General features: G+C 40.2%; 1 protein-coding gene across 2 annotated transcripts in view; it reads left to right on the forward strand.

The window, feature by feature from the left end:
* The window catches only part of Kcnab1 (potassium voltage-gated channel subfamily A regulatory beta subunit 1), a 516,975-nt gene that overhangs the window by 397,244 nt on the left and 92,006 nt on the right, over positions 1–27,725 (forward strand). For both annotated transcript variants that reach the window (XM_004652406.2, XM_004652407.3), the window contains exons 3-6: positions 13,768–13,805; positions 19,866–19,945; positions 22,342–22,386; positions 26,322–26,366. In XM_004652406.2, coding sequence (XP_004652463.1) covers positions 13,768–13,805; positions 19,866–19,945; positions 22,342–22,386; positions 26,322–26,366 — 208 coding nt within the window. The remainder of the gene's footprint in view (positions 1–13,767; positions 13,806–19,865; positions 19,946–22,341; positions 22,387–26,321; positions 26,367–27,725) is intronic.

Below are 27,725 nucleotides of genomic sequence, written 5' to 3' on the forward strand. Positions count from 1 at the left end.
CGCCACATTTTGTATCTGGTTTATGAGAGTGGCTTGGGACTTAAACCCCAGGCCATCAGGCTTTGCAAGCAAGTGCCTTAAACAGCTGAGCCATCTTCCCAGGCAATATTTCCTTAGTTTTAATTCTTTCACATTTGAAAATTTTGTTTGTCAGAAGGTCTTATTTTGTTTTCCAACCTTATTAAAAATTTAATATTCTTCTTTGTATCAGACAGCTTCAGGTTTGCTGAGATGAACTTCCAGACCAGGTACAGTTATGGAGGAAGGGATATTTATTGCAGCTTACAGATCCAGGGGAAGTTCCATAAATGGCAGAAGAAGCTGGCCTGCCTTCACAGGTCCAAGCAGAGAGACAGAAGTACAAGCCTAAAGGTCAAAAGCCACACAGTATACTTTTGGAACTTTAGCTAGGCACACATTGTATATATTTAGATTGAAATCTGAAACCCACCATTACACTTTAAGTCCACCCAATGACACTGCCTCCAGCCAGGTGGCTGCAAATGCAAACTACAAACAAATAAACAACTGAATATATTGGGGCCATCTATTCAAACCACCACATTCTTGCTTACTGAACATTAACTTTTCCTTTAATATTATTTTATACCCTAAATATTTTGATATTCACAGCCCAAAAGGGAGAATTTGAAAGCAAATATTTTATCGCAAAATATTTTTATTCATATTTTTACAAAAAACAATTTTCCTTGCCTTTCCAGAAAATGAAAATTTATTTTCTATCAAATTCTGACAGCCTTTCTAGCATACATTGTGTTTTTATGTTCATGAACACCAGTTATTCAAAATTATTATTGTCGGGCTGGAGAGATGGCTTAGCTGTTAAGGCATTTGCCTGCAAAGCCAAAGGACCCAGGTTCATTTCCCCAGGACCCATATTAGCCAGATGCACAAGGGGGTGCACACGTCTAGATTTCATTTTCAGTAGCTGGAGGCCCTGGTGCACCTGTTCTCCCACTCTCTCTCTCCCTCCCTCTCTCCCTCTTTCTCTGTCAAATAAATAAATAAATAAAAATAAAATATTTAAAAAATTATTGTCAGAAGGAGAATAATTGACTGAACTGAACTAGAAAAAGATACAGCCCTGCACAATGATGAAGATTAGACACAAACTTTCAGAGATAAAGGAAATTGTATGGAAGGGATTGACTTTCAAACTTCTTGACAAGAGTGCTTTTCTAGAGTTCTTTTTCATATTAACTTATTGTGGCAAGCAAAGATAAATCTATAAAGAAAGAAGTATATATGTATATTTTAAAATATACTGTAGTCCAGGAACTATGCAAGAAATTCACAGGAAAATAAGGCACCATCTATCTTCATAATAGATCTCATTTTAGAAGAAGATATTGAAAATATTTGAATTTGCTTTAAAAATAAGAAACTGCTATTTATTTTTAGTGTCTCAAAGTGTTTGATTTTATTCTAACACTTTTATTCCCTTGTGTTAAACTGCTCTACACGTGTCTTACATGAGTTCTTCAATGACCTATGAGGACAATTCATTGTTGATGGTTCTTGTTTTAAGTGCCATAGGAATATGATTATAGGAAATAACTCTCAATATTTAAGTCAATACAAGAAAAATGATGAACTGTGACCAAATAAATTAGGACAGAGGACTGGAAAGATGGCAATTGCTTGCAAAGCTTGATGGCCTGAGCTCGATGCCCCAGAAGCCAGATGCACAAAGTACTGCATCATCTGAAGTGTTTCTACAGTGGCAAGAAGCCCTGATGCATTCATTTTCTCTCTCTTTCTGTCTCTCTCTTTCTCCTTATAAATCAATAAATAAAATATTGTTTAAAGACACCTAAATAATACTGACAAAGTATACACAGCGCCTCTTACATGTAAACTCTTCCTAAATCAGGAAAAGTTGTGGTTGTTGGAATCCTTGTAAATTAATGGACTACCAGTAATAAAAGTTTTTTAAGTAACTTTTGCTTCTGGTTATTAAAGTAATAGTTTCATTTCAATAATGTGAGCAAAGAAATAAAAACATACAGAGAAGAAAAACATCAAGATTGTTTGCTTTTTATTTTAAATTTTCCTAACAGGCTCAAGGTACTAAAACTTCAGGATTCATATCTTCATAAAGAAATATAAGGAGATTAATTCAGGCTTGGTGGCAAATGCCTTTTATTCCTAGTACTTGGGAAGCTGAGATAGGAAGATTGCCAAGCGTTCAAGGCCAGCCTGGGGCTATAGAATGAGTTCCAGGCTAGCCTGGACTAGAGTGAGACCTCACCTTAAAAAGAAAGAAAGAAAAAGAAATGGAAAAGGAAATTTTTAAAAAGAGAAAGAGATATAAGGAGATAGAGCCATGGATTTAAATGACTACTTATAGTTATTTCTAAGATCCAAGTGTGGCAAGTAGATCATCAATTCTGGAGAAGGCTTGCATACTGAAATCTCAGTCCCACATTGTTTGCACAGCATCCAAGCTATTGGAGGAGAACTGAGGCAGCTTACCATTTGTTGTATAACACTCTTCTAAGTCTTTGGTTTCTTCTAAAATAGGTGTCCCTGACATTCATCCTACTTCCAGTACCACTCCCTTATCTTTAAATTATATTGATCAAATGAAGGAAGAAACAGCAAAAACAATTCCAGGCAAGTTTTTTCCTGAAACAAGTCTTAAGGGGTGGGTATGATAGCAGAAGGTTTTCAAAACAGAGGAAAGGCACTACTATTCTTAGGAGAGTAAGCACAAGGTTGTCAGGAAAGCTGCAGCTTACTTTGAGACAGTCATCCCAAATGCATTAGAGGACTGTAAAAGTCTGCATGGGAGGAGGATGATCCACAGTCAGGTTATTGCAGCTTAAACAGGAAACCCTTCTAGTTCAGGACTGTTAGGGCCACAATTTGCAAAGAATGCAGTTAGTGATTAATGCAATGTAATGTCAATTATATGTACATTTTTGAGGCCTTTCATCTCTTGTAGCTTTGTCTTTTTTCTTTTCATTACATCAAGTATACTGTACTGTAAATTGTGGTAGTGGTATCAGGGACAAAAAGAAAATAAGGAAGTTTTAATTTTAAAGAAAGAAAGGGAGTGTGAAGAGTATCCCTTGGCACCTTAATGCAAATATCTTTAAACCTAGGCCTGGAGAGATGTCCCAGAGGTTAAAGCATTTATCTGAAAAGGCTAACAACCTGGGTTCGATTCCCCAGTGCCCACATAAAGCCAGCATCTGGAGTTCATTTACATTGGCTGAAGGTCTTTCCCCCCAACCCCCCCCTCTCTCTCTCTCATATGTGTGTGTGTGTGTGTATGTGTGTCTTTTCTTTGTCTCTTTCAGCTTACAAATAAAATAAAATAAAAATCTTTAACCTAAGAAAATCTGGAGGAAAATATCAAATATTTGTTTATTCTCTCTAAAGCTCATAAAGAACATATGTCAGTCAAGTCCTGGGCACTTAACCCTCAACTCCTCATACAAGCAGGTTTAATAAGAGATTTGGACACCACTCTCCACTAGTGTTTCTTCTGTGAGACAGCCTAGCATGGCCTAGCCAGAGGCCCTCCTCTACCCAAGGACAATCTGCCCCAGGATCTCTTCCAGAAAGACCATCTTCCATCATTGCTCAGGCCTCAGTCCTAGCTCAAGTTTTGAAGGACTGCAGGGCTTCAAATCAGGGTGGCTTTGTGTATGATAATGGAGTTGTTGCTCATGGGATGACAAACTCCGTGACAAGCTGGATCCCAGGTGGAGTTAAGGAACTCCATGAGCCTCAGACAATATGAGCCTCTATCAGCAGATGGGCGGAGCACAGAAAGGGTGTGGAGCTGATCCTAAGGAGGGAGATTTGCATGGGGAGGCAGTTAGCAGAAGGAAGAATGTGGACAGATTCCTAAATCAGGATGGTGTTACAGGCATTTAGAGCAAACTGTCAACCCTATCATTTTGCTGGAACAGGGTGGGTGGGGATAATGAGGTACATCACCACCCATGAAGAAATCATCATGGGACTGTGGAGAGACTGGCTTGAATCACCCACCAAACAACTACTTTCCTAGTCTGTAAAGTAGGTGGAGCCTCTGCTCAGTTCCCATAAGGAAAGCACCTGGCATGGAAGAAACATAGTGGATCCAGTCTGCCTGCAGTTTCCTGTTCTACTAAGCACTTACATAGAAATTCCAAGTGATGGAAAAGGTTTTAAACAGTATTTAGTTCTTGAAAAAAAAAATATGTGTGTGTGTGTCTGTAATGTGCATGTGCATGTTTGCTACCTGTTAATGGAAATACTATTTGCACTTCATCTGTCTGAGAGGTACACTGAATTCCACAGGGCCTTTATCACTCCCATATACAGTTTTATTGCTATTTCAAGCTCTTTTGTAAAGTGCAGGTGTGAAGGAACTCCACCATCACTCCCTGAGAGTCTGAGTGCAAAAATAAGGTAATCACATTAAAATGCAAAGGCTTTGCTGTTATCACATTTGATAACTCAAGCTAGATGCTCATTAGCAACACACTAAAAGCCACTAAAAGATGTAGCTTGGATCCAAAAATAAGAACCAGGCCCAGTGTAAAACATTGAAAGCCAAAACCAGGAGGAATGCTTCATCAGCATCATTTGTAGATGTGGCTTTTAGCTGTGTTGGGCATACAGATGCAGGTCTGCATCTCTGAGGTGGCCATAGTGTCATTTTGCCTCCAGATTACTGGGATATTAATTGAATACACAGGTAAGCAGGCTACATGTCAGATCCATAGAATCAGAACCTCAGAGTGGGGCTTCCAATGCTATACCATATCCCACTGAATCCTCCTCTAAATCTTGTAATATTTTATTGTTATTGTTACTACTACCACCTTACTAGTGAGTAAACTCCAGCAGAGCCTGTCTGACTGCCTCCCCACCAAGAGGGAGTCTCCATTCTACACCCTGAAATTGGTAGAGGGTGACAAATTCAAGAAGCCAGATATTTACCTCACCTGTCTATTCATTCCAGATCTATCAACAAAGACTTCCTGTTAGACTAGTGTTCTAGGATTTTAGTCTGTTTGTTTTCCTTTTGCTTTGACCCATTTTTCTTATTAAAAGAATAGCACACTTTCCATACCATCTTGTGATGAAGAGAATAGGGATGTCTTCTGGGTTGAAATTTCATCTCCAACTCTGCCTCCTTTTAGTCACCTGAGCTCTGGACAAGTAATTTAACTTCTGGAAATGGCTCAGCAGCAGTGGCATAAGAGAAGGGAAATAGCAAGTGTGGAGTAAATGTAAGGACAAGAGAATATCTACATGAAAAGTCTAGAAACTGTGTTGTTTTTTATTATTTATTTATTTGAGAGTGACAGACACAGAGAGAAAGACAGATAGAGGGAGAGAGAGAGAATGGGCGTGCCAGGGCTTCCAGCCACTGCAAACGAACTCCAGACGCGTGTGTTTTTAACCTTAGCTTCAAGTAGCATTATCTAAGGATCTTTGAGAAATGCTCTTGCCAGAGAATTTGATTTAGTCAATGTGGTGAGGGACCTGGCCAGCAGCACCAGTTAATGATGTGTGGGGTATCCAAATGTGCAGCATTTGTGGAAACCTCTTTTTGAAGATAGTGAGGGAGGAAAACAACCAATGATCTACAAATGCTATTGAGTAGAGACAATTCTTTCTTTTCAGAGCCAGAATAACTATGCTTAAAAATGTTTACTTATGGACTATACAGCTTTTAAGTATGTTTCATGTACCTGGCTTCTATGATGAAAATTTCAAATGTAAACGAAACACAGTCCCTGTCTTCAGTACAGTAGAAAGACTACAACTGGAGAAGTCATAAGCAAATGCAGCTAGTACTGTTTTTCATAGTTATAGAATGAATAACTTAATTGTTCTCTCCTCAAAGTCAACCACAGTATCATGAAAGTGTTGAAAGGTTCCCAATTTTGGGTAAGGAAAGAAGAAACAGAGATTGTAAGTCTTGGGGTTGAAGGTAAATAGAATAGGGATATAAAATATTCTAATGATCAAGGAAAGCATATTCCATTCATGGGAGAAAGTGCTACTGAACTGTCCAGCAGCCCTGGACCCTTCTGGGTCCTGAAGAGTAAAGTTGACTTGGATTAAGAGCATGGAGAAGGGTAATGTTCTTGGTGGAAAGCTTGGCCCTTAACTAGGATGTCTGGTAATGTCAATGGTTTCATGTTCTTGCCTCCCCATCCCTGGTGGTTCTTTGCTCTTACTCAGTTTCTTGCTGGATATGAGATTGGGGGTGGGGTGGGCATGAGCCTACTTCTATTCCCATCTCTAGGGTAGCACTATAGAAATTAAAAATTGAGTAATTTTAATTTTTCCCAGTGTTAAGATCTAGAATTTGCATCTTCAATCTCAAATTCTTCAGTCATATAACACAGAGCACCCCGTATACCTCCAGATTACACACTTTCCAGTCATGAGAACATTTGTACAATCATGCTCATATTGACATGTGCTCTGTTTAAGAAACTTAAAATTGTTAAATCCATATTGAAACATGTTGAATTCACTCTTCCTGTGCTCTTACCCTCTTATTCTCCTTGAAGTTTTATCTTATCTCACATCCTACAACCTGTTGAGCAGCAAATCTTGTTGCTTCTTCTTCAAAATCCACCCAAAATGAATAAATTAATAGAAAGAAAGGAAGATGAAAAACATCCATACTTTATTATTCCTCTATTCCAACTCTTCAGCTTCTTTCCAGTGTCCTTTCATGACTACTATAACCTCACACAATCAGTATGGCCCCATGTTCCTTTGGATTTCTCCTTCTCCTTTCTGGACATACTGGCTTCCTTGTCATGACAAGCAAGTTCCCTTTCACCGTAACCCTGAACCAGAACATTTCCTGTAGAAAACTGTAGGGTGCTCCTTTTTATTGCTTTACTTTTCTCAAAACATGCTTTCCCAGATGCACAAAGTGGCGCATGCATCTGGAGTTTGTTTGCAGCACCTAAAGGCCCTGGTGCACCAATTCTCTTTCTCCTGTGCTGGGAGGTAGGGGGATTGCTGTGAGCCAGCAGTTTAGTTACTAGGACTATAGCAGTGCTAATTTCCTAGCTGGAATAATTGCATTATAGTGATGTAAGGTATTAACACTATTGCATTTCTATTTCTAGTTAGGTGTTCATACTTAAAGCTAGGGGGTCATTTAAGTGAGTGTGTTTCTGAATGAATAAACAAAAGCAATTACCTATAAGCTACCAAAGATGACCAAGTGACCAAGATGGGGGGGGGGGGCAGAGAGAGAATGTGCATACACAAGTGTGTGCATTGGCAGTTTTCTTCTGGTTTTACCAAACAGTTTTCAACTTTATCATGGTGCTAAAAATACACATTGGACAGGAACTGCATAGCATTTGTGAGGAGGGTGCATGAATCATATCCAGGACATGTGCACACTAGTCAAGACTCTAATGCTGATAGATACCCCAAGCCTTCTTACTCTCAAATTTTAAATTTTGATCCTTTCTTGGGCTACCAGTACACTATTTAATACATTTCCATAGTATAGCAGAGCAGCAGGTAGACACAGCTTCAAACCAGCTGTGGTGGCTTGATTTAGGTGTTCTCCATAAATTCAGGTGTTCTGAATGCTAGGTTCCCAGCTATGGAGATTTTGGAATTAATGCTTCCTAGAGGGAGTGTATTGTTGGGGGCAGGCTTATGGGTGTTATTGCCAGTTTCCCCTTGCCAGTGTTTTGCACACTTTTCTATTATTGTTGTCCATCTGATGTTGGTGAGGAGGTAATTTCCACCTTCTGATCATGCCATCATTTTCCCTGCCATCATGGAGCTTCCCCTTGAGCTTGTAAGCCAAAATAAACCCCTCTTTTTCCCACAAGCTGCTTGTAGTTGAGTGATTTCTATCAGCAATGAGAACCTGATTCCAACAGTAAAGTGGTACTGAGGAGTGGGATTGCTGCTAGACACCTGACTGTGTGGTTTTGGCCTTTTGGAGCTAATTTTCAAGAAGAATGTGGAAGGATTTGAAACCTTGGCCTAAGAGATGCCTTGCAGTGCTGTAGATACAGCTTGCTGGACCATTCTGGTCAGAGTTGAAAGACCTGAATGCAATAAGAACTATGGACTGTAAGGTTTGGCTTATGAAGGTAAGAAAGAGCTTTGCTTGGACTGGGCTAGCAGTTTGTATGAGAAGCTTGCTGTTACCTATGTCCTGAGAAGTTGTTCAGTGTTGCTTTGTGTAGAAATGGACTGGTGTGAGAAGAGGAATATGGTACAGGAAAAAAAAAAATCTTTGGGTGAACTGCTGCCGGTTCAGCTGCAATTGAGAGATTACAACCTTTGAGACTGGGCTAGCTGACCTACATTGGGGCAATAGGAAGAATATAGACTCGTTTGAAGGGGCCTGAGTGCTCAAGAAGTGTCCTGTTCTTCAAAACCTGCCGTATTCCCTCCTGGATTAACAAATTGGCACCCTACCTGGTATTGTGGAATATAAGAGATGCAGGAAAGAGAGAATCATTGAGTTTGCAACACAGTCTTGTGTTTTGGAAATGGCCATGGGCAGTGTGAATCAGGTTTGTTGGATGCCTGCATGGAGACCCCATGGGGCCATGAGGATGGACCGTGGGTTGCAGTGGAGACCCAGTGGAGATGCCGGGACCATGAAATGGGGCTGCTAGAGAAAGATGTCAGTCCTGAATGAAGATTTCCAGGACTATGAGTAGCCTAGCTGGAAGGGCAGAATTGGGACTCCAGAGACTTGTTGGTTAGAATTATCAGACTTGGAGACTTGTCACTGGCTAGAGTTGCTGGACTTGGAGCTACAGAGTTCGGTTTTTGCCTTGGTTGTTTTAAATCTTGTATGGGTTGAGTATTCTTTGCTGTGCCCAATGCCATCCTTTGCAGTGCAAATGTTTATTCTGTGCCGTTATGGGTTTGGGGAGAATTTTTTGGTATTATGACTCAGTTAAAAGACCTTGGACTATGGGAATGTTTGAACATCATTGAGATTGATAAAAACTATGGGGACTTTTAAAGTTGAACTGAATGCATTGTATTTTATAGCATGTATGGATATCAGTTTATGGGGGCCAGGGGTAGAATGTGGTGATTCAGGTGTGCCCCATAAAGTTAGGTGTTCTGAATGCTAGGTTGCCAGCTGGGCTTATGGGTGTTATAGCCAGTATTTGGCACATCCTCCTTTGTTTTGGTCCACCTTATATTGGCCAGGGGGTGATGTCCACCCTCTGCTCATGCCATCATTTTCCCCTGCCATTGTGGAGCTTCCCCTCGAGCCTGTAAGCCAAAATAAACTTTTTTTTCCCCACAAGCTGCTCTTGGTTGGGTGATTTCTACCAGTGATGTGGACCTGACTGCAATACCAGCCAAACAATCATAAAAGAAAATATCCAGTACATTGGACTGTGTTATGAAGCTATGGTATTTGGCAAGTTAGGTATGTTCAATACATTTGGCTTGAAATATTTTCAATATATCATAGATGTATTTGTCATACATAATCACATTGTATGTCAAGGAGCTTTTCTTCTGACTGTCCCTCTACAAAATATGCAGAAATACAGATGACTTGTAATGTCAGCGAAAAGCCTAAGATTTGGGGAAAACTTCATTGTTTAATGGAGATGAGACTAAGCCCTTTGAAGATATGAACAGTTAAAAAAACATAATTTATTTAGCAACACAGAACACAGCAAGTCAGCAAATTCATTAAGCGAACTGATCTGATATTGCTTGTAGACAAGGAAGAATAACTAATTTGTGATATTAATTATTAACTCCATCGTTTGTCCCATTTTAGCCTATTTGCCCAAAGCCATTTATAAAGCATAAGAAAATTAAGGGATTTTGGTATAGTGCCTGTGTGAAATAGTACCATCTCTGGTCTGTGGTTTGATAGGCCCACCAGCAACCCCACCCAAGCATGGTAACAATGACTTGACAAGTGCTTTCTATTTCTTGGTGGCATGAAACCTTTCTCAACATGCAAAGTAAGCCACTTCTTCATGTTTTGGCTTCAGTGGATTCCTTGCCTCGTAGTTCTTTGACCACCTTTAAAGTTCTCATTAATTACAAATAAATATAATTAATAGTGTGCTGTTATTCATACCTTCTTTCTAACTTGCTGCGATAGATAATGACACCAAATAATTTAACTTGTTCTGAGTATTCTCAGACATTTTATTTACTTATTTGGATTTTTTCAAGGTAGGGTCTCACTCTAACCCAGGATGACCTAGAATTCACTATGTGAATTCTCAGGGTGGACTCAAACTCATGGCAATCCTCCTACCTCTGTCTCCCCAGTGTTGGGATTAAAGGCATGTACCACTACATCAGGCATTTAAAAAATATTTTTATTTATGTATTTATTTGAGAGGAAAAGAAAGAGAGACAAACAGAGGCAGACAGGGTGTGGGCATGGGTAGACCAGGGCCACTTGTCCCTGCAAATGTATCCAAATGCATGTGCCACTTTGTGCATCTGGCTTTACATGGGTACTGGGGAATTGAACCCATACTGTCGAGCCTTGCAAGCAAGAATTTTTAACCACTGAGCCATATCTTCATCCCCTCAGACATATTTTAAACATGCTGAAATATAAGGTTGCTGATTATACTAACATTTACAAATGTTTGCTTACACTCTGGACACATAATTTCTATTGTTTTCAGAAAGGCTCTTTTATAAATGTGTTGTCTGTGGAAAGGTTTAGATGCCCAAGCAATTTTTTCACTTAATAAAGAACTGCATTTCAGTATCTCATTGATTTAATTCTCATTCCAAAACAAATGTTGTCATTCCCTCAGGCCATTAAGTTTTTCAGAGACAATCTTTTTAGCACAGCAGTCATGGATATATTTATTATGGTACCTAATTTTCCTTTTTAAAAATATATATGTATTTTTTTAATTGACAACTTCTATAATTATAGACAATAAACCATGGTATTGCCCTCCCCTCCCCTGCTTTCCCCTTCATAACTCTGCTCTCCACCATATCCCCTCCTTCTCTCCATTAGACCCTCTTTTAATTTGATGTCATTATCTTTTTCTCCTATTATGAGGGTCTCGTGTAGGTATTGCTAAGAAATGTGAGGTCTTGGATATCGAGGCCAATTTCTATCTGGAAAGTTCCATTGTAAGGAGTGGTACTCTTCCTTTGGCTCTTACATTCTTTTCTTGAGTCTGCCCTTGCAGACTTCACTTTGGTAGAGGTCAAAGAAAGATCTGGCTTCTCCTTATTTCTTACTAAAAGAGTTCCCCTAGATCTGCTTTTCCATAAACTCAACCTGAGTCCCTCCCTAGACAGGAGTTCTCCTTTCCCAGAATTAAGATCCCTGGAAGGATTAAACTTGAACCTGGCCTGTGGTTGGTTAGCTCCCATTCAGAACCTATAAATGACCATAATTTGGATCTCTGGGTTGGTGTGGTACCCTTCCTGCCTTCTCATGGGCAGGAACTCTTCTTATTCTCTTCTCAGAGAAAGAGAAGTAGTCAGGTACAGAGAGAGAATGGATGTGTCAGGGCAAACTACAGATGCATGTGTCCCCTTGTGTATCTGGCTTAAGTGGGATCTCTCTCTAAACCTTAAAATCTGTAGAATCTCAGGTTTCGGCACCAGATGTATGGTTTGAGAATGACCAGACAGTGCAAGACCACTCTGACTCAAAGTAAAAGTTTTATTTGGGAAAGACATGAGCTGCCAGGCTGTCTCATGAGAGAAGAGGATAGCACCTTGGGCTTGTGAATGTTAGGTTTTATAAGGCTGGGTGGGAGATAGGGGAAAGGGCAGCCTCTTTGTGTAGTTAGGGGAATTTTCCTGTTAATTCTGAGATCAAAAGTCAGGCAGTTAGGGTGTGTCACCAAAACAGAGGCTCTTGAGATAAGGTGGCCTAGGGGCAAAGAGAAACAATTGGTGGGGTGGTTTCTGAAGAATATAGTTGGTTCCTTGGTTCTTGTATTTTCCCATAAGGCCTCTTCTCATCACCGTTTTGTCATCCATAGCCTCTCCACAAGCAGCTCATCAGTGCACACAAGTTTTCTAACTCCCAGCTTTGCCATGCTCTTGTCTCCACTTAAATATCTGTCCCTTCCTCCTGCATTCAGTTAAATCCTTTGAGATTCAACCACAGTATTACCTCCTCTAGGAAGTCTTCCTTGAGTGCCTCCTAGTCTAGTCTAGGTAGAATATTCTTTTGCAATATTCTGCAAGGAGAGAGAGAGAAAAAAAGTCTGTCAGGGCTTCTAACTGCTGCCAATGAACTCCAGATGCATGTGTCACTTTGTGCATCAGGCTTTATGTGGGTACAGGGGATTGAACCCAGGTTGTTAGGCTTTTCAAGCAACAGCCTTAACCACTGATCCATTTCTCCAGCATATGCATTCTCTGTTCTATAGCCTTGTGTTTGCCTCAGAGCATTATTCTGAGGTATTGTGAACTGTGAGATCTTGGAAACACCTACTACGTGGGTGCAATACTTTTACTTGACATGTACCTTGTGTACTTTCTTTTATCCCCCTCTCTTTCTTCTCCCACCCCTTCCTTCTTTTTACTAATACCTCTTGTACTTTGATGTCTTTTTAACCCTCCTCTACCATCCACAATAATATGGTGATGGGCCTAGTACTGTGCAGGTCTTATGAGGTCACTGTCACTGTGAATCACTCTGTGGTCACACTTTCAACAAGAACTTCACATCTAGAACAGAGTTTCAAAGCATTCCTCCCTGTCCTCTGGCTCTTACATTCTTTCCACACCTTCTACATTAGTTCTTGAGCTTTGGAGGGTGTGGTCAACTTATTCTCAACACTTTGATGAGACTTTTGTTGTTTTTTATTATTATTATTATTAGTTTACATTTAGTTATCACTCATCTTGGCATTTTCAAATATAACTTGTTTTGTTGATTCTTGCCCTCACATGCATCCCCAGTTTTGAGTCTCTCCAATGGTCAGTGCCATCTGTAAAAAGAAGTTTTTTTGACAAAAAGTGAGAGCAGTACTAACTTTGGACATAAACATAAATATTGGGGGTAACTTAATGGACATAGCATTCCGTTTAGCCAAACAATTGTGGCTTTGCCCATAGGACCTATAATCTCCCCAGCATTGATTTTTTTTTTGAATTAGTTTTCAGCACCTGGTGTGAATTCCCTTTCATGGAGTGAGCCTCAAGTCCAATGAAAGCAGTTGGCAACTCCCATAACAGTCATGCCACCATTATGCCAGTGAGCATATCTTGCCTGGGTGGTCAATTGTATAGGGTCCACTGCTGGTTAAAACTGGTGATGTTTCTTCCCCAACAGCCTGCACAGAACTTTCTAGCAATGTGACAGCTGGTTAGACTTCCAGTGAGGTTCCAACTTGAATTCTCAGGCTCCTGAAACTGAAGCATAGTATCTTCTAGAATTCTTCTAAAACTCTGGTTCTTCTGGAATTCTTAATGAGAGAAAGAAAATGTAGTTTGTATCTCATATATGCCCCTCCTCTAGGTGCCTTTATGAACCACCTGCACCAGCTGTGATGGTCCTATTGCAAAAGATTTTTTTTTTCAGCCAGGTATGGGGGTGCATGCCTTTAATCTCAGGACTCAGGAGACAGAGGTAGGAGGATTGCCATGAGTTCAAGATCAACCTGAGACTACAAAATGAATTCTAGGTCAGTCTGGACTAGACTGAGTCTTCCACATCAAAAAGCAAAAAAAAAAAATTCTTTTGTTATATAAAATATTAGAAAAATGTTTATGAATAATGTGCAAATATTACTTCTCTTGTAGGAACATGGGTGACATTTGGAGGTCAAATTTCAGATGAGGTAAGTTGTTTTCGGCTTCTGTTGCACTGATAAGAGAAAATGCAGAGAGATTTGTGCAGCAGGAATTCTGCCCAGGCCCCTGACAGTTTATATGGGTAATGTTTAAATCATAGGAAATGGTTAGGACTGACTCAGAACATTCTCAGTTATATCTTGCCTCTTGCATTTTTCACATTTTAACTATTAATAGCCCTTAAGGCTGTCAGTCAAATATATGTGCAGGTTCAGAAGTTAAAGAAGTAAATTATTTGGAGTTAATATTCATCATTTCGAGAAGAGATATTATTGGTAATGTATGTTTATTATTTATTATTTGTTTGTTTTTGATTCCAACTTAGGTGACCATTTGGTCCCAGTTTCCATAGGACTTTCTTAATTTTAGCACTGAGAATTCACATCACAGAAACACAGTCCTGACAAAATGCACAGTTGGTCACCTTAGCTTAGGCAATTCATCCAGTATCTCTGAACCTAAGTTCCTCCTATTTATAACGAGATAATAATTTAGACCTTAACATCTATTGAAAGGATTAGCAGATTGACACATCATCATATCAGACATATGTGGCCTCTGACTGAGAAAGCAGACACTCAGCAAATGGCAGCTACAGTAATTATGTTTACTACAAAATTCCTTTGGATCATACATTGCACATTCAAAACAATGCTTACCAAAGTCATATTCTTGCCACTGCCTTAAATAAATGCCCTCATGGCATCTGCTAGGAATTAGAACTAAAAGACATGAACCAGAAGACTTCCTATTTAGTTACTGCTCTTTAGATTTAGAGAACCCTACAAATCTGGTGACCATCTGATAACAGTAGCTTGTGCATCTGAAAAGAAGACTACTGCAAAAATCCTTACTACTCAGATGCCCATCTGCCTGTTATATAAAATCCCTACATAAGCTCTGTGCCTGTGACCCCTAAGCAAGATGGCTTTTTTGCAGGGAGGGACTGAAAATCCCCAATCTTCTCATTTACAAATTTGTTGCTAATAAAACTCTTTCTTCATCCATCAAAAAAGGGGGGGGGGAGGGGAGACTTTCCTGAGGTCAATATTCATGAGTCCCTGACACCTGATCCTTCCTTGGTCACCTGCAAGGCCACTGAGGGCACTTATGAGGTATATTCTCAATGAGATCCAATGCCCCTCTGTCATTGATAAACTTCTATCAACATTTATGAACAGTGGCTACAGCAATAAGTAGTAAGCACCTCTCTGTTCAGTAGAATCTGGTTGACATTAATGAGCTGAGGTGTACGAAGTACTTAGACAAGTCCCTAGCCCAAACAATACCTTTACAAAGGCTATTTGTTTTTTTAAAAATAATTTTATTTACTTATTTGCACATGCATATGCATATGTGTGTGTGCACACATGCGTGTGTGCATGCACACCAGGTTTCTTGACTCTGCAAACAAACACATATGCATATGTCACTTTTTTTTTTTTTGCAGTTGGCTTTGTATGGGTTCTGGGGAATTGAACCTGGGCTGGCAGCAAGCACATTTAACTGCTGAGCCATCTCCACAACCCAGCTTTTTGTTTTGTTTTGTTTTTTGTTTTTTGTTTTTTGAGGTAGGGTCTCACTATAGCCCAGGCTGACCTGGAATTCTCAGGGTGGCCTCAAACTCATGGTGATCCTCCTACCTCTGCCTCCCGAGTGCTGGGATTAAAGGCGTGTGCCACTACACCCAGCTCCAGTTATTAATAGTATATCATTCATAAGGAGAAGCCTGGAACAGTGCTAACTTCCCCCATAGCTCCCAAAGTCCATGGTGTACTTTCACAGATATGAAAGGGGAAGGTCTTAGGTGCATGTTCTGCCTAGATGCTTCTCTCCAGTAGTAGGCACAGAATGCCACAGAGGGTTTGAATCTTGGCAGATTTCCCAGGAAGCCAACTCTAAATTGGAAGTCAGCATGTAGAACAAGATTTAGGAAATGCTCTTCGGGTGAACCCAGGGCAGAAAAGGAAGCAAGACTCAACTGATGAAGAAGAGGAGCCACAACCCAGTCTCAACAATTTCATGGGAACTCTAAAGCTGTGATGAGCTTACAGAGATGCTCCAAGGTAGGGCAAGAGAACTAGGTCTGGAAGCAGGTCTTGGGTGAGATGACTCCAGTCATGCAGTTTTCAGAGGGCTGGCAGCAGAAGGCCATTTAATAGCAGCATACTCGGGAACTCACAAAATAAGTCCTTCCTCCCTAAAGGAAGACATATCACAGTCTACTACAGAGCAATGTGATTGGTGTCAGGTAGGCGTGTGTAAGAGGAAGCACAGAGGCAAATCTATAGACTATAATTCACAATGTTTGCACTCTCCTATAGGGAATCCAAAGCAAATTCTCAAAATACACAAATAAATTCTGATTAGCTACAGACATATTCTCCTCAGAGTCACACCAAGGAGTTACTGTTCTTCCCAAGAGGTGGCCTTTCCCAGGTTACTGCAGAAAACTGCCATCAAGGAAGAAGAAGAGGGACACAGTCAGATCCAGTCACACCAGTGATTGATTACTCAGGATCACCTGCTCTCATGGGGCAAAACTGGAAGCCAGCAGTGATGAATTCCCCTTCCCAGGTTGTTCATTTTTCTCTCTGGCTTCAGGTGATCTCAGCATAAAGCAGGAGCAAACAGCAGATACCAGGATGGTAGTGTCATAGTGTGCTGGTGATGTCATTATCAACACCACTTCAGAAGGTGGTCACATCCTCATGCCTGGAAAACTCTAATAATATATTGGATAGGTGCATGACAGGGATAGTAGCAGACAAAATAACTCTGTGGTATACCTCTCAAAGGTGATTGGCTTCATCATAAACACCAAAATATATGTTTCTCATGTGAGTAATAATTTCTTTAAAATAAAAGCATATTAAAATATGACTTGATGGAGTTTTAGTCTTTTAAAAATATGTATGTATATAAGGGGGAGAGAGGAAATGGGCTCACAAGGACTCTTAGCTGCTGAAAGCAAACTCTAGACACATGTATCACTTTGTACATATGGCTTCACATGGGTACTGGGGAATTGAACTCCAGGCTGGTAGCCTTTGCAAGCAAGTGCCTTTAACCACTGAGCTATCTCCCCAGCTAGATTTTCAGTTTTAATTTATATGTTCTCATCTGTAAGGTAGTTGAGGTACCTTACAGATTTAATTGCAGGTAACAATAAACCCTGTTCAAGTCAGTTCAACTAATAAAAGAATATTTATTTTGACTTAAACTAGAAGTGTAGAAATACAGCAAGCAACTGTTCAATTTCCCAGCTATTCTCCCAACCATATACAGCCCTGTGTATCAACACCCTCTTCAAGTAGCAAGAATGAAAGAGCTACAGGAATTGTAGGCCTACATTAGAACAGTAACTCCAAGGCAAGAGTTCTGCTTCTAAAAATTCTATAAAGAAGAGGGAAAAGCCAGGCATGGTGGTGTATGTTTATAATCCCAGCCCCTGGGAGGTAAAGGTAAGAGGATCTGTAACAAGGTGTTAGGGACTTAAGATAGTCCTTGAAAGTCCTTGAACTTAGTTTCTACTTTTAATCAAATAATTGAATAAAATTAGACTGGAAGGATAACTATTAAATTAATATATTTATTGAGGGAAGTACAGAACCAAGGAAAGGCACCCACGTGGCTAGAGATCTCACATGGAGCACCTGGAAAAACCATGGAAAGAAAAGAGAAAAAAATAAACTTCAAAGAGCTCCTGCCATGTGGAAAGCTGGAGGGAGTAAAGAGCTCATGTGGATAGTAAGGGCTCAGCCCAATGAGGAGGAACTCACCAGTAGCTAGGAGTTTAGGTGAGGTCAGGCAGCTCACAGAGAGCATGCCCTCCCCTTACAAATGTATTTAAACCTTATGGTGGTGGGCCCTGCTTTCTGGCTCAGGTGAAACCAGAGGGACAGCTAGTTGGTTAGGGCTAGGAGCTGTCTGAGGAAGAGGCTAGCTCTGACACCAAGTTCCAGGGGCTGAACTTGAGCAACCACAATGTCTAAATACTAGGAAAGACCTCCCTCCCAGAAGGGGGCCAAGGTTGGTTGTGGACAATCTAATGTAAGAGATAAGAATCCAGATCATCCTTTGATCTGTTGCAAGTGCAGATTTCCCTGCCTTTTTACTCCCCAGTCACCCTACCTGCCTACTGCCTATCAGATTGCTGTGAGTTCAAAGCTAGCCTGAGAATAAATAGTGAATTCCAAATCAGCTTGAACAAGAGCAAGACCCTACCTCAAAACAATTTTTAAAAAGAGGAAAAAGTGTTCCCAGAACTCTCTCTGGCATATCATCAATACAAATATGATACAATACCTTTCTCCTGGTTTGTAGGCCCATCATGTCCCTACTGGAGGAAATGAGGTCAGCTTTCCCTGATGCTTACAGGCTCCATGAATCATCTCCATTTTCTAGATGAGGAAACTAGAATATGGACAGCTCAAATAATTTTTCCAAATTTATTTACATAGTAAGGCAATATTTATGCCCTATGTTAATTTTCCATCACTGTAACACAATACCTAAAACAACAAATTTTTAGAAAGGAAAGGTTAGTTTTGGCTTACCACTTTTGGGGCTTCAATTCATGTGTTCCTGGCCTTGTTGAATGAGGGACTGTGTAAGACACGTCATGACTGTGCATGAGGTAGAGAATGTGCTCACTCATGACAGCCATGAAGCAAAGAGCAAAGTAAAGGGCTGGGGCCTTATTATCTCCTTTGAGGGTACAAGCAGTGATCTAACTTCCTTTCACTAGTTCCCAACTCTTAAAAGTCCTACCACCTCCCAAAATATGCTTATAGCTAGGGACCAAGCCTTCAATGCAAGGTCTTTATGGGACATTTCAGATCCAAACTATAGCAAAGCCTAAGGGCCTAAGACTTAATTTGGTGATTCCCCCGCCCTGCACCTCCCCCATTATTCTGTATCAGGTCTTACACTTAATCTTAGCCTATGGCTGAGAAGTGATGTATCTGGCCTTCAGATCCTATGAGGGGGAGTGTCTCCATCATAGGTCACTGAAAGGATCCATTCAGAATTCTCTAGTTAGCTTAACTTTTCATCCCTACATAGAGTGAAGCCTTTAGTGTTAGCAAATTAAAAGCAGTGATGGCTTTTTTGTTACTATGTTAAAGGATCTGCACAGACTCCATTTTGTTTGCCTATCAATGCTTAGGATAAGCCCATTTTCAAAACAACAGGAAAAAAATAGTTATCTTAGAAATGCTGGTGAAGCAACTTTAGCCCATCATCAAAGAACTTAATGGAAAATTCAATTAAAAAGAAGTGGGACATTTTTCAGACAGCTACTAAACCAACAAAATGACATAAACCTTCCTCTCCCCTGTTGTTTGCCACTGTGCCTCTATAGCTATCCCTCTACTGTTTGATCACACTCTTCACTGGCATTCAGCAGCAGGAAGAGGGAAGGCAGAGAGAGCTCTGATAAGTTTTCAGGGTGAGCAGAGAGGAGCCAGCTGGCCAGCATACAGTTCACTTGCCCCTTCCTCTGTGTTTGTTCAGCAGCAGGTAGCTCTGTGATGGTGCTTCTTATTGCAACCACAGCTCTGTCTGATCTATGGGTTGTCAGCATAGTTGGCTAAGCCTTGAGGAAAAGTTACAAGTTTTCAGGTCAGTTGTCATCCAACTGCCAGAACCTATTGGCTTAGAGATAGGAGTTGAGGGATGGCGAGTCAGCAATTACATAAATCACCCACTTTATCAGAGACATTAGATGTCACAGAGAATGTTGTCAAACCAGATCTTTCCAACTTGATGGGAAACACAGATCTACCTATCTCACTCAGCTGTGGAGACAGATTAACTCAAGTTTGGAATGGGATTACAGCCACACTGTGTCTGAGGGCAGAAAAGTCACTTCTTCATCCCTGTTCCTGGGCTTTCTCTCTTTCTTTTTTCACTCACTAAAGCAGAGAAAAACAAGAAGGGGTCAGTGTGATCCCTGTGCTCTTAAAGACGCATAAAGAATTTAACATTGCTCATAGGTTTGAAGGGCACTTTTGTTTCTAACTGACCATTGTGTCCTGTGGCAGGTTGCTGAACGGCTGATGACGATTGCTTATGAAAGTGGTGTTAATCTCTTTGATACTGCTGAGGTCTATGCTGCTGGAAAGTAAGTGTTATTCCTGAAATAGCATCTGAGGACCAAGCAAGTCTGCCATCCACTGCTAAAGAGGGCTGCTTCCCTTGCTCATGTGCTGTAGGAAGGGGGACACTGCTCTTTCCCAGCCCTAGACTTGGGGTATTGACCACCTTTTCAGCCCAGCATGAAAAATGGGCTGGAAGGAGGCAGGACAAGAAAAGAGCTATCAGCTACATGAAGGGCAGAGGTGGCTGGTGCTAGAGAAGTGATGGCAGAGATGTTAGTTGACTATGTGACAGAGAAAGTGATGAGCAGAATCCAGGATGGGTGCTCAAAATCTACTCTCACTATTTCTGAACCACACCTCATAGTTCCTAAAGCCCCAAGTGGACCTGAGATGTCTTCCTGAGGGGAAGCAGAGACAATTCTGTTTGCCAGCCTACCCTTGTGCTAACATTCCAGACAGATTAATATGAAAGGTTGGAAACCCAAAGATACCAATAAATAAATAAATAGCAGGCATGTCAGAGCAGAGCAGACTACAGAAATGTTCTGCTTCTGTGTGAGGAGTCACCTCTGGTGACTACTTCCCTTGGGCCAGTGCATTGGTATAGGACTCTAAACAGGGTTTAATAAGTAAGAACACATGCTGTTAGTTCAGGCTGGCAGTGCAGCTCCCTGCATAATTGACATTTCAGACAAGGTCATCAGCTCTGGCTTCCTGGAGTGAATGTGTATGTCTGCTTCTGCCACCAAAGAAAGTAAACAGCTCAGCAGTTCTCCAAAGGGACTGTGGTGCAAGGCCTCACACAGTTTAAGACACCACTCTTAGGTAAGAGTTAGAATCAAGTTGTGGTTTGTTTGGTCTGCCGCACTGAATGATCTAAACATATTTCCCCTGCCTGGCTTTCTTCCTTTCAAGAACAGGTCTATGTTTAAGGACCATCAAAGGAGCTGACTGACTACATTCCTGCTGTTTTCTGTTGAGTCCAGGAAGAAAGCAAAAGTTGTCAGGCCTTGCTCTTTTCCACCTGCTCTCTTATTGAGGGATTTCCTCTGTTGAATCCTGTCTAACACTAAACAGACCAGGGTAGGAAAAAGGAGGGATGAATAACAAGTCTGCTATAGTACTTTCCATAGTCCTACTGGGAGGTATAGATGGTTGACTATTGATTCATTGTCACTGTTTAATTGTGATAGGGCAAGTAACAACAATCAGACAGGGAAAAACAAAAAGCATGCTGGTGACATCCCATGTCTGTCTATTTGGGGTATACTTCACAGCTATGCTGCATCATGATCTCTTGCACACTGTACCCTTTAATAAAGGCAGAACTCAGGGCTGAGGTGATGTCTAAGTTAGTAAAGTGCTTGTTGTGCAAGCATGAGGCCCTGAGTTCTATTCCCAGCACCCATGAAAAAGCTGGGCATTGTGACATGTGCCTGTAAATCCAGTGCTGGGGAGGTGAAGGCTTTCTGGGGCTTGCAGGCAAGCCAATCTAGCCAAATCAATGAGCTGTAGTTTCACTGAGGGGCACTCTTCTGAAATTGATATGACCTTTGGCCTCCACACACAGGCATGCATATGTGCATATGCCCTGTCACACATTCATGCACCTACACAAATATGAACATGCATACACATGTGCATATCACATACACATTCAAAAAAGCCAGAACTATTGTTTAAGTCAAATAATTAACAATGACTCCTCCATATAGCTCACTAATGAACAAATTGCTAACTAACTCCTTTAACCTCCCCAATCACAAAACTTCTGACAGCCCAGATGCTTCTCATACTAGGGCTGTCACTGGAATAAACAGAGCAAGACATTTTTGTTTTCTCAGTCTTTCATAATGGCTGGAAGAGGTAGAAAGGGAAAGGACATTTGGACATCTTCAATGTATCTCTTCATGACCCACCTTAAGAACAGAAGGGGTAATGTCTTAGAACATCCTTCAAGGTGGACTACTGTATCTGTAAACTTGACCTTAGGGACATCTCAATGCACACAGTTTCTCTTTTTTATCCTGGAAGATTACCTGAGAGCTAATATTTTCTGTCTAAATAGTGTGAGGTATTCTTGTGCGACCTGGTCACAAATGAATTCTGTCCACTCTCATTGGACACTACCAAGCAGGATATTCATATACAGGATCAGTGGTTCTAAAACACCAAGCTTCCAAGTGGTTCTACTGTTTCTTGGTCTCCTGCCAGCATGTCAGGATTTGGCAGGTGCTTCTGGAGTGTTCCAGAGAAGGTTCTGCAGGCACAAGCAGAACTGTGCTACCAGCTGAGAGCACTTCTATTTTTGGGATATGTAGGCACTGAGAGTTCAAACAAGGGATGACTCTGGTATTTGGGTTGACTCTTGCTTTTCTGGAACACTGCATCCTGAGACATTGTCTGCTTCCCCCTCTAGGGCTGAAGTGATTCTGGGGAGCATCATCAAGAAGAAAGGCTGGAGGTACTCTGTTCACCATAACAATTTGTCTCTTAGAAAAATAATATTTTGTGCCATAGAAGGAAAAATAAAAGCATATGACACTTGGCCAAAAGGCTGTACAAAAGGAAAATAACACTCAGTAAATAATAATAATAATAATTTATAGAGGTTTGGAAATAAATGCCAAGGGTTCGTTACTTCTGTTTCCAAAATTATATAGTCTTGGACCATAATGGCTTACTGTGGGTCTCAGCAGAAAAAGACAGAAGTTTCATGAAATTTGTGTGCATAAAAGAAAGTGATATTTTCATAGCTTTGACTGTCACTTTGGTGAAGGGAGCAAGCTGCAAGAAGCTGATTATCTAGACATATATTTATGTTCACTACTCATTTTTACTAGCAACTCTACAAACTCTACAAAGAAACAATAAAACAAACAAGAAGTCTTTGGTATAAATGAGCTTTCTCATACAAAAAGTGCTTCATCTGTAGCCCTTGAAGGTCCCTCCAAGAAATGTGGAGATTTGTTTGTTCATCCTTCCCATCACCTTCTATAGCCAAAATAAGTGGTAATGAGGCTGCTATAACATCTGTGGGGGGTGGCAAACCTCTCCATTCCACTCCACAATGATACCCATTATCAGCTACAACACAGCCACTTTTGCCCAGTAGGGGCACTGAACAGGCAATGTGCAGAAAGAAAACTGGACAAGTTTAGAGTATCCCTTTGTTTTGGAATAATATCAGTTGGTAGCTAATATATAAGAATGGTTCAGTGATAGTGAGGAAAACTGCAAATTTTGGGCTCATGAATGTACATCTAGCATGTATTCTCTTCTAGGAAACAGGGATTTTCTCAAAGGATACAGCTCACTGCTGGTTTTATGATGCTAGGCTCATATTTAGACATCATTTTCAAGGGACACTAGAGGATAGAACAGCTCCATGCCCCCCTCCATTTTGTTAGGGCTACTGACTCATCATCTGAGGTTAATGTTTGGTAGGAATAGAGAGATTTCTGGAAGATTTGAACAATGTAAGTTTAGTATTTTCCCTCTCCTTCTCCCACCCTAGGGAGCTGGAAGGGGGTGATGAGAAAACTATATTTCACCTTAAGTATAGAAAATCATTCATGTCCCCATTCATTCCTCATCCTTGCCTGAGTTTCACTCCTAGTCAGGAGGATGACTACTCACCTACTTGGATATAGTCTGCATTAGCTTCTAGAACTGATGCACAAAGCACCTATCTGGACCTTCACACAACAGAAATTGTCCTTGCACAATTATAAAGACCAAAAGTCTGAAATCACTATATTGACAGGGCCATCCTGTCTTCTGAAATATAGCAAAATCTCTCCTAGATTCAAGTTTTCAAAAATCGTTGGCAATCCATAGTGTTTCTTGGCCAGCAAGAATTGTAATGGCACCAATGGTACTGGACTTGGGACCACCCTGTTACAGTATGATCATATATAACAAAACTCACTAAATCTGTAATAACTCAATGTCCAGATAAGCTCCCTCTACTAGGTACTTGGGGCTGGGTCTATAACATACCTTTGGTAGAGGTATAGTTCAACCAGTAACAGAAATCTTGGTGATAAGTCTACAAACAGGACAGTGAGATCAGCAGCAGGGTGAAGACTGCCCCATATATACCAAGAAAGGAAGGAAAGCAGTTCCTCTTCCCCCCTTCATCCCTCAGAGACAATGCCATTCCCCATAGCTGCAGAACCTGTCACATGTAACTTTTGTGGAAAAGAGATTAGCATGCTTATTTTACAAGTTGCCTTTTGATCTTATAAGTAGAGATTCAAGCTATCAAGAAGTATTCTATAGTATAGAGTACTTCTATCAATTCATTTTTGCTTCTGGGTGACTGGTGAGATGATATACCATGTCATCCTAGCATTGAGCCCATAAAAGATGTCTCAACAAGCCCACTTGGCTTCTTGTTCTGTGCTGTCATTTGTAAGCTATATCATCCAAAGAAAGCTACTTAACTTCTCTGATTCATGATTCATCTTACAAAGTAGATGGACTTCCTGAGGAGTCATGTTATCAAAGTGAGTGAAGCTGTGCATTTCCCACTGTAGACTGTTCTATATTCTTATTGTTTTCTACCACTCACAAGAGTTGCTTTGAAAGCCTCCATAAATCAGTGATAATTTGCTAGGCTTCTGTCTATCCTTGCTTCTTGAACATAAGTGCTAGTATGCACACCCATATGGGACAAACAGAAAGCCTAACTTGCTGTTTGTACAGAATATGTAACCTTAACATACTATTTACTCTGAATATTCAAAAGGTCTGTGCTAGTTGTTTTTTGTTTTGTTTTGTTTTTAATACCAGTTCTTGTCTAAGTTGGAAAAAAGTGTTTGCTAAGGAGATGTTGTAGTTAACCTTTTCATTGCTGGGACAAAGCACCCAACAAAAACAGCTGATGGGAAGAAAGGGATGGAATTTTTTTGTTGTTTTGCGTTTTGCTTTTTGTTTTTTGACTTAAAATCCCAAGAGGAAGCTTCATGATGGCAGGGAAAAGTATGGCATGAGCAGAGACTGGACATCACCTTCTTGCCACAGCAGATGGACAAAAACAGCAACTCTATCAAGGAGAAGCTGGATATAACAGCCCCAAAGCCTACCCCCAATAACCCACCTCCTCCTTCAATGATCCACCTCCCAAATTGCCATCAGCTGGGGACTAAGTATTCAGAACACATGTGTTTATGAGGGACATCTGATTCAAACCACCACAGGAGGCCTAGTTCCCCTATGTAATATTGTAACAGGCACTGAAAGGTTGATGGATTAATCTAGAGAGTACATTAGCCCTTTTATGTAATTTCCAGGGGCATATATCTGTAGACCTTCCATTACTGCCTCAAATTACTTTTCAGGGAATTAACTTCCAGAGGATGGGATTGCTGACATTTTCAAAAAAAATTTTGTTGCAACTAAGTGATCAGGATAGCATCATTCCCCACTGGTGACCATTAATCAAGCTGGGCTTTTATTCCTGAAAGCCTTGAAGTATCAACCCTACCACTGACAAAATTATAAATGCCTTATTTCAACACCCCCAAAGTTTGATTTTAACCTTTGAATCTCAATTTTTCCTAGATAAGTTCAACTGAATACATAGAGAAACTGAAATGCACTAAGCTCTGCCTACAGTTTTAAATTATACGCTTGTAGTTCTCAAGATATAATTCTTCATGATCATAGCACTGTGGGGCTTGCAGGGCTTGGTGTGGTAGGTGAGATAGTAACAGGTTTGCTGGCAAGATTTTCCCATTTCCTTCCCTTAGAAGTGAAGTGGGACGACTTTGGATTAGAATTTTAGGACTGTTTTCCTTACATGATATTTCCATTTAATTAGACACTCAAAGTAAACATCTATTAACTATTGGACTTTATCTCACCATCCATATTTCTATGTAGTCAGTTGCTACCTGTGATAGGACAGTAACTCAGAGCCACTAGGGTCCATTGTTCTTGGCAGAGAAAAGACTTCCTCCCAGGAAAGGGTTCACAGGCAATCAACATTATGCCAATTCTAAATAAGTGTTAAAGAGTGTTCATTTAAGCTTATCAAAGCACTGTGAGTCACTTGCATTCATATGTACCATTTCTGACCTCCAAACTGACCTGCCACTCACCTGTACACCTGTGTCACTATTCATTTACAGGCTTGCTGCCAGAGCCCTCCTCTTCCTCCTCCAGGTTCTCAGGGCAAAAATCATTTCCCTTCTGTCTTGTCTTATAGGGTCTGTAGTCAAATCATTGCTCATCAGCTTCCCTTGTCCTTCCATTTCAGTGACATGATTTCACAGATTTATCTCTACCAATGTGAAGTACAATAAATTCTTTCTGGTGCCATAATAATAATGTAATTCAGTCTGACAACAACCTGTAACATATTTACTATTTCTTTGTGTCTTTGATACACAGGAGGTCCAGTCTAGTCATAACAACCAAACTCTACTGGGGTGGAAAGTAAGTTGAACACCTTTTATTTTTCCTACTAGACAGGTCCATGCTTTTTTTTCTTTTAAGCTACCATTTTGCCTTTAACTTATATTAAAATTAATTAGTCTAGAATTTTTTCCCTCTTGCTATAAAAATACTTACTGGTCTAGATCTCAATTTTAGCAAGAAATTTAGTACTATACAGATGGTCATTTGTTACTGGGTGACTTACATAGATTTTTTCCAAATTCCTGTCTCAGACTTAGAATCATTTCCAAAATAGTGTTCAAAGTTTATGAGAGAAAATAAAATATCACAAAAGAGAAGCTACCCAAATCTTCCAGAACTCAAAGATTTCCATGTGGTGCAAAGATAAACAGATCTTGTTTGGTTCCACCTGGAAATCTCTGGTCATTCCTGCAACATTCTGAAAGAGCAGACCAAAACACCATCTCATTGGGGAAGAACTGAAGCTATACTCACTGTCAAGGCAAATGAAAGATGCAGAACAAATTCACAGGATGAGTTGGCTTCTGATGGCTAGCTTGATAGCATTTGAACTGATGCTTATATTACTCAGTAAGAATAGGAGGGCTGACATATAAGAAAACAGCAAGCTAGTCCATATACCAAAGCAATGGCTGGCCCTGTGTTTCTCATGGAAATCTCAATGAGTCTTAGTAAGAGAACAGAAACAAAACCTTACTTATCTCCTGATAATTCATAGGAAATAATGTGGCACAAGAGGTCCTGTATGGTTTGGTCTGGTTGTTTTATTAAGCAGGAGGCAGAGGCTAGTGTTTCTTTAGAACCTTGCAATCACCATGTATATGAATGCACACATATGATCATATTCTGTTATTGTTCATGAACTTGTTTATGATGTACAGACAGATGTAATTTAGATTTTTATTCCTTTTGTAGTTTGTAAAGCAACATGGTATCTGTAAGAAATATGGTGTCCAATGTCTGTGCACTGATGACTCACAATGCGTTTTTTTGACATGTTTGCAGTGGTACACAAAGTCTTGCCTATATGGTAGAAATGAAACAGAAATAAGAACCTATAAGAACTGTTATGCTATAGAGCTACATTAATATTATATATGATATTATATATGATAAACATACGAAACATATGAAAAAGGCTGTCCAAAGAGGCTGAAGGAACATTTCATTGATATTTTAAAATTCAATAACCACATTCCTTTCTAATTGCCCAGATCTTGAGAGTTGTCTGAGAGGGCAAAAGACCCTATCATTAAAGATTTGCCTTATTAGCATATTGATTTAAAAATTTTTACTTCATCACATTTTAAAGACAAGAAGTTAAAATTATTTTAAAGTCAAAAGATACTTACAAATTTGCTTGTTTTCTCAAAAGAG

The sequence above is a fragment of the Jaculus jaculus genome, chromosome 11, assembly GCF_020740685.1.
Source record: "Jaculus jaculus isolate mJacJac1 chromosome 11, mJacJac1.mat.Y.cur, whole genome shotgun sequence".
Classification (NCBI taxonomy): Eukaryota; Metazoa; Chordata; class Mammalia; order Rodentia; family Dipodidae; genus Jaculus; species Jaculus jaculus.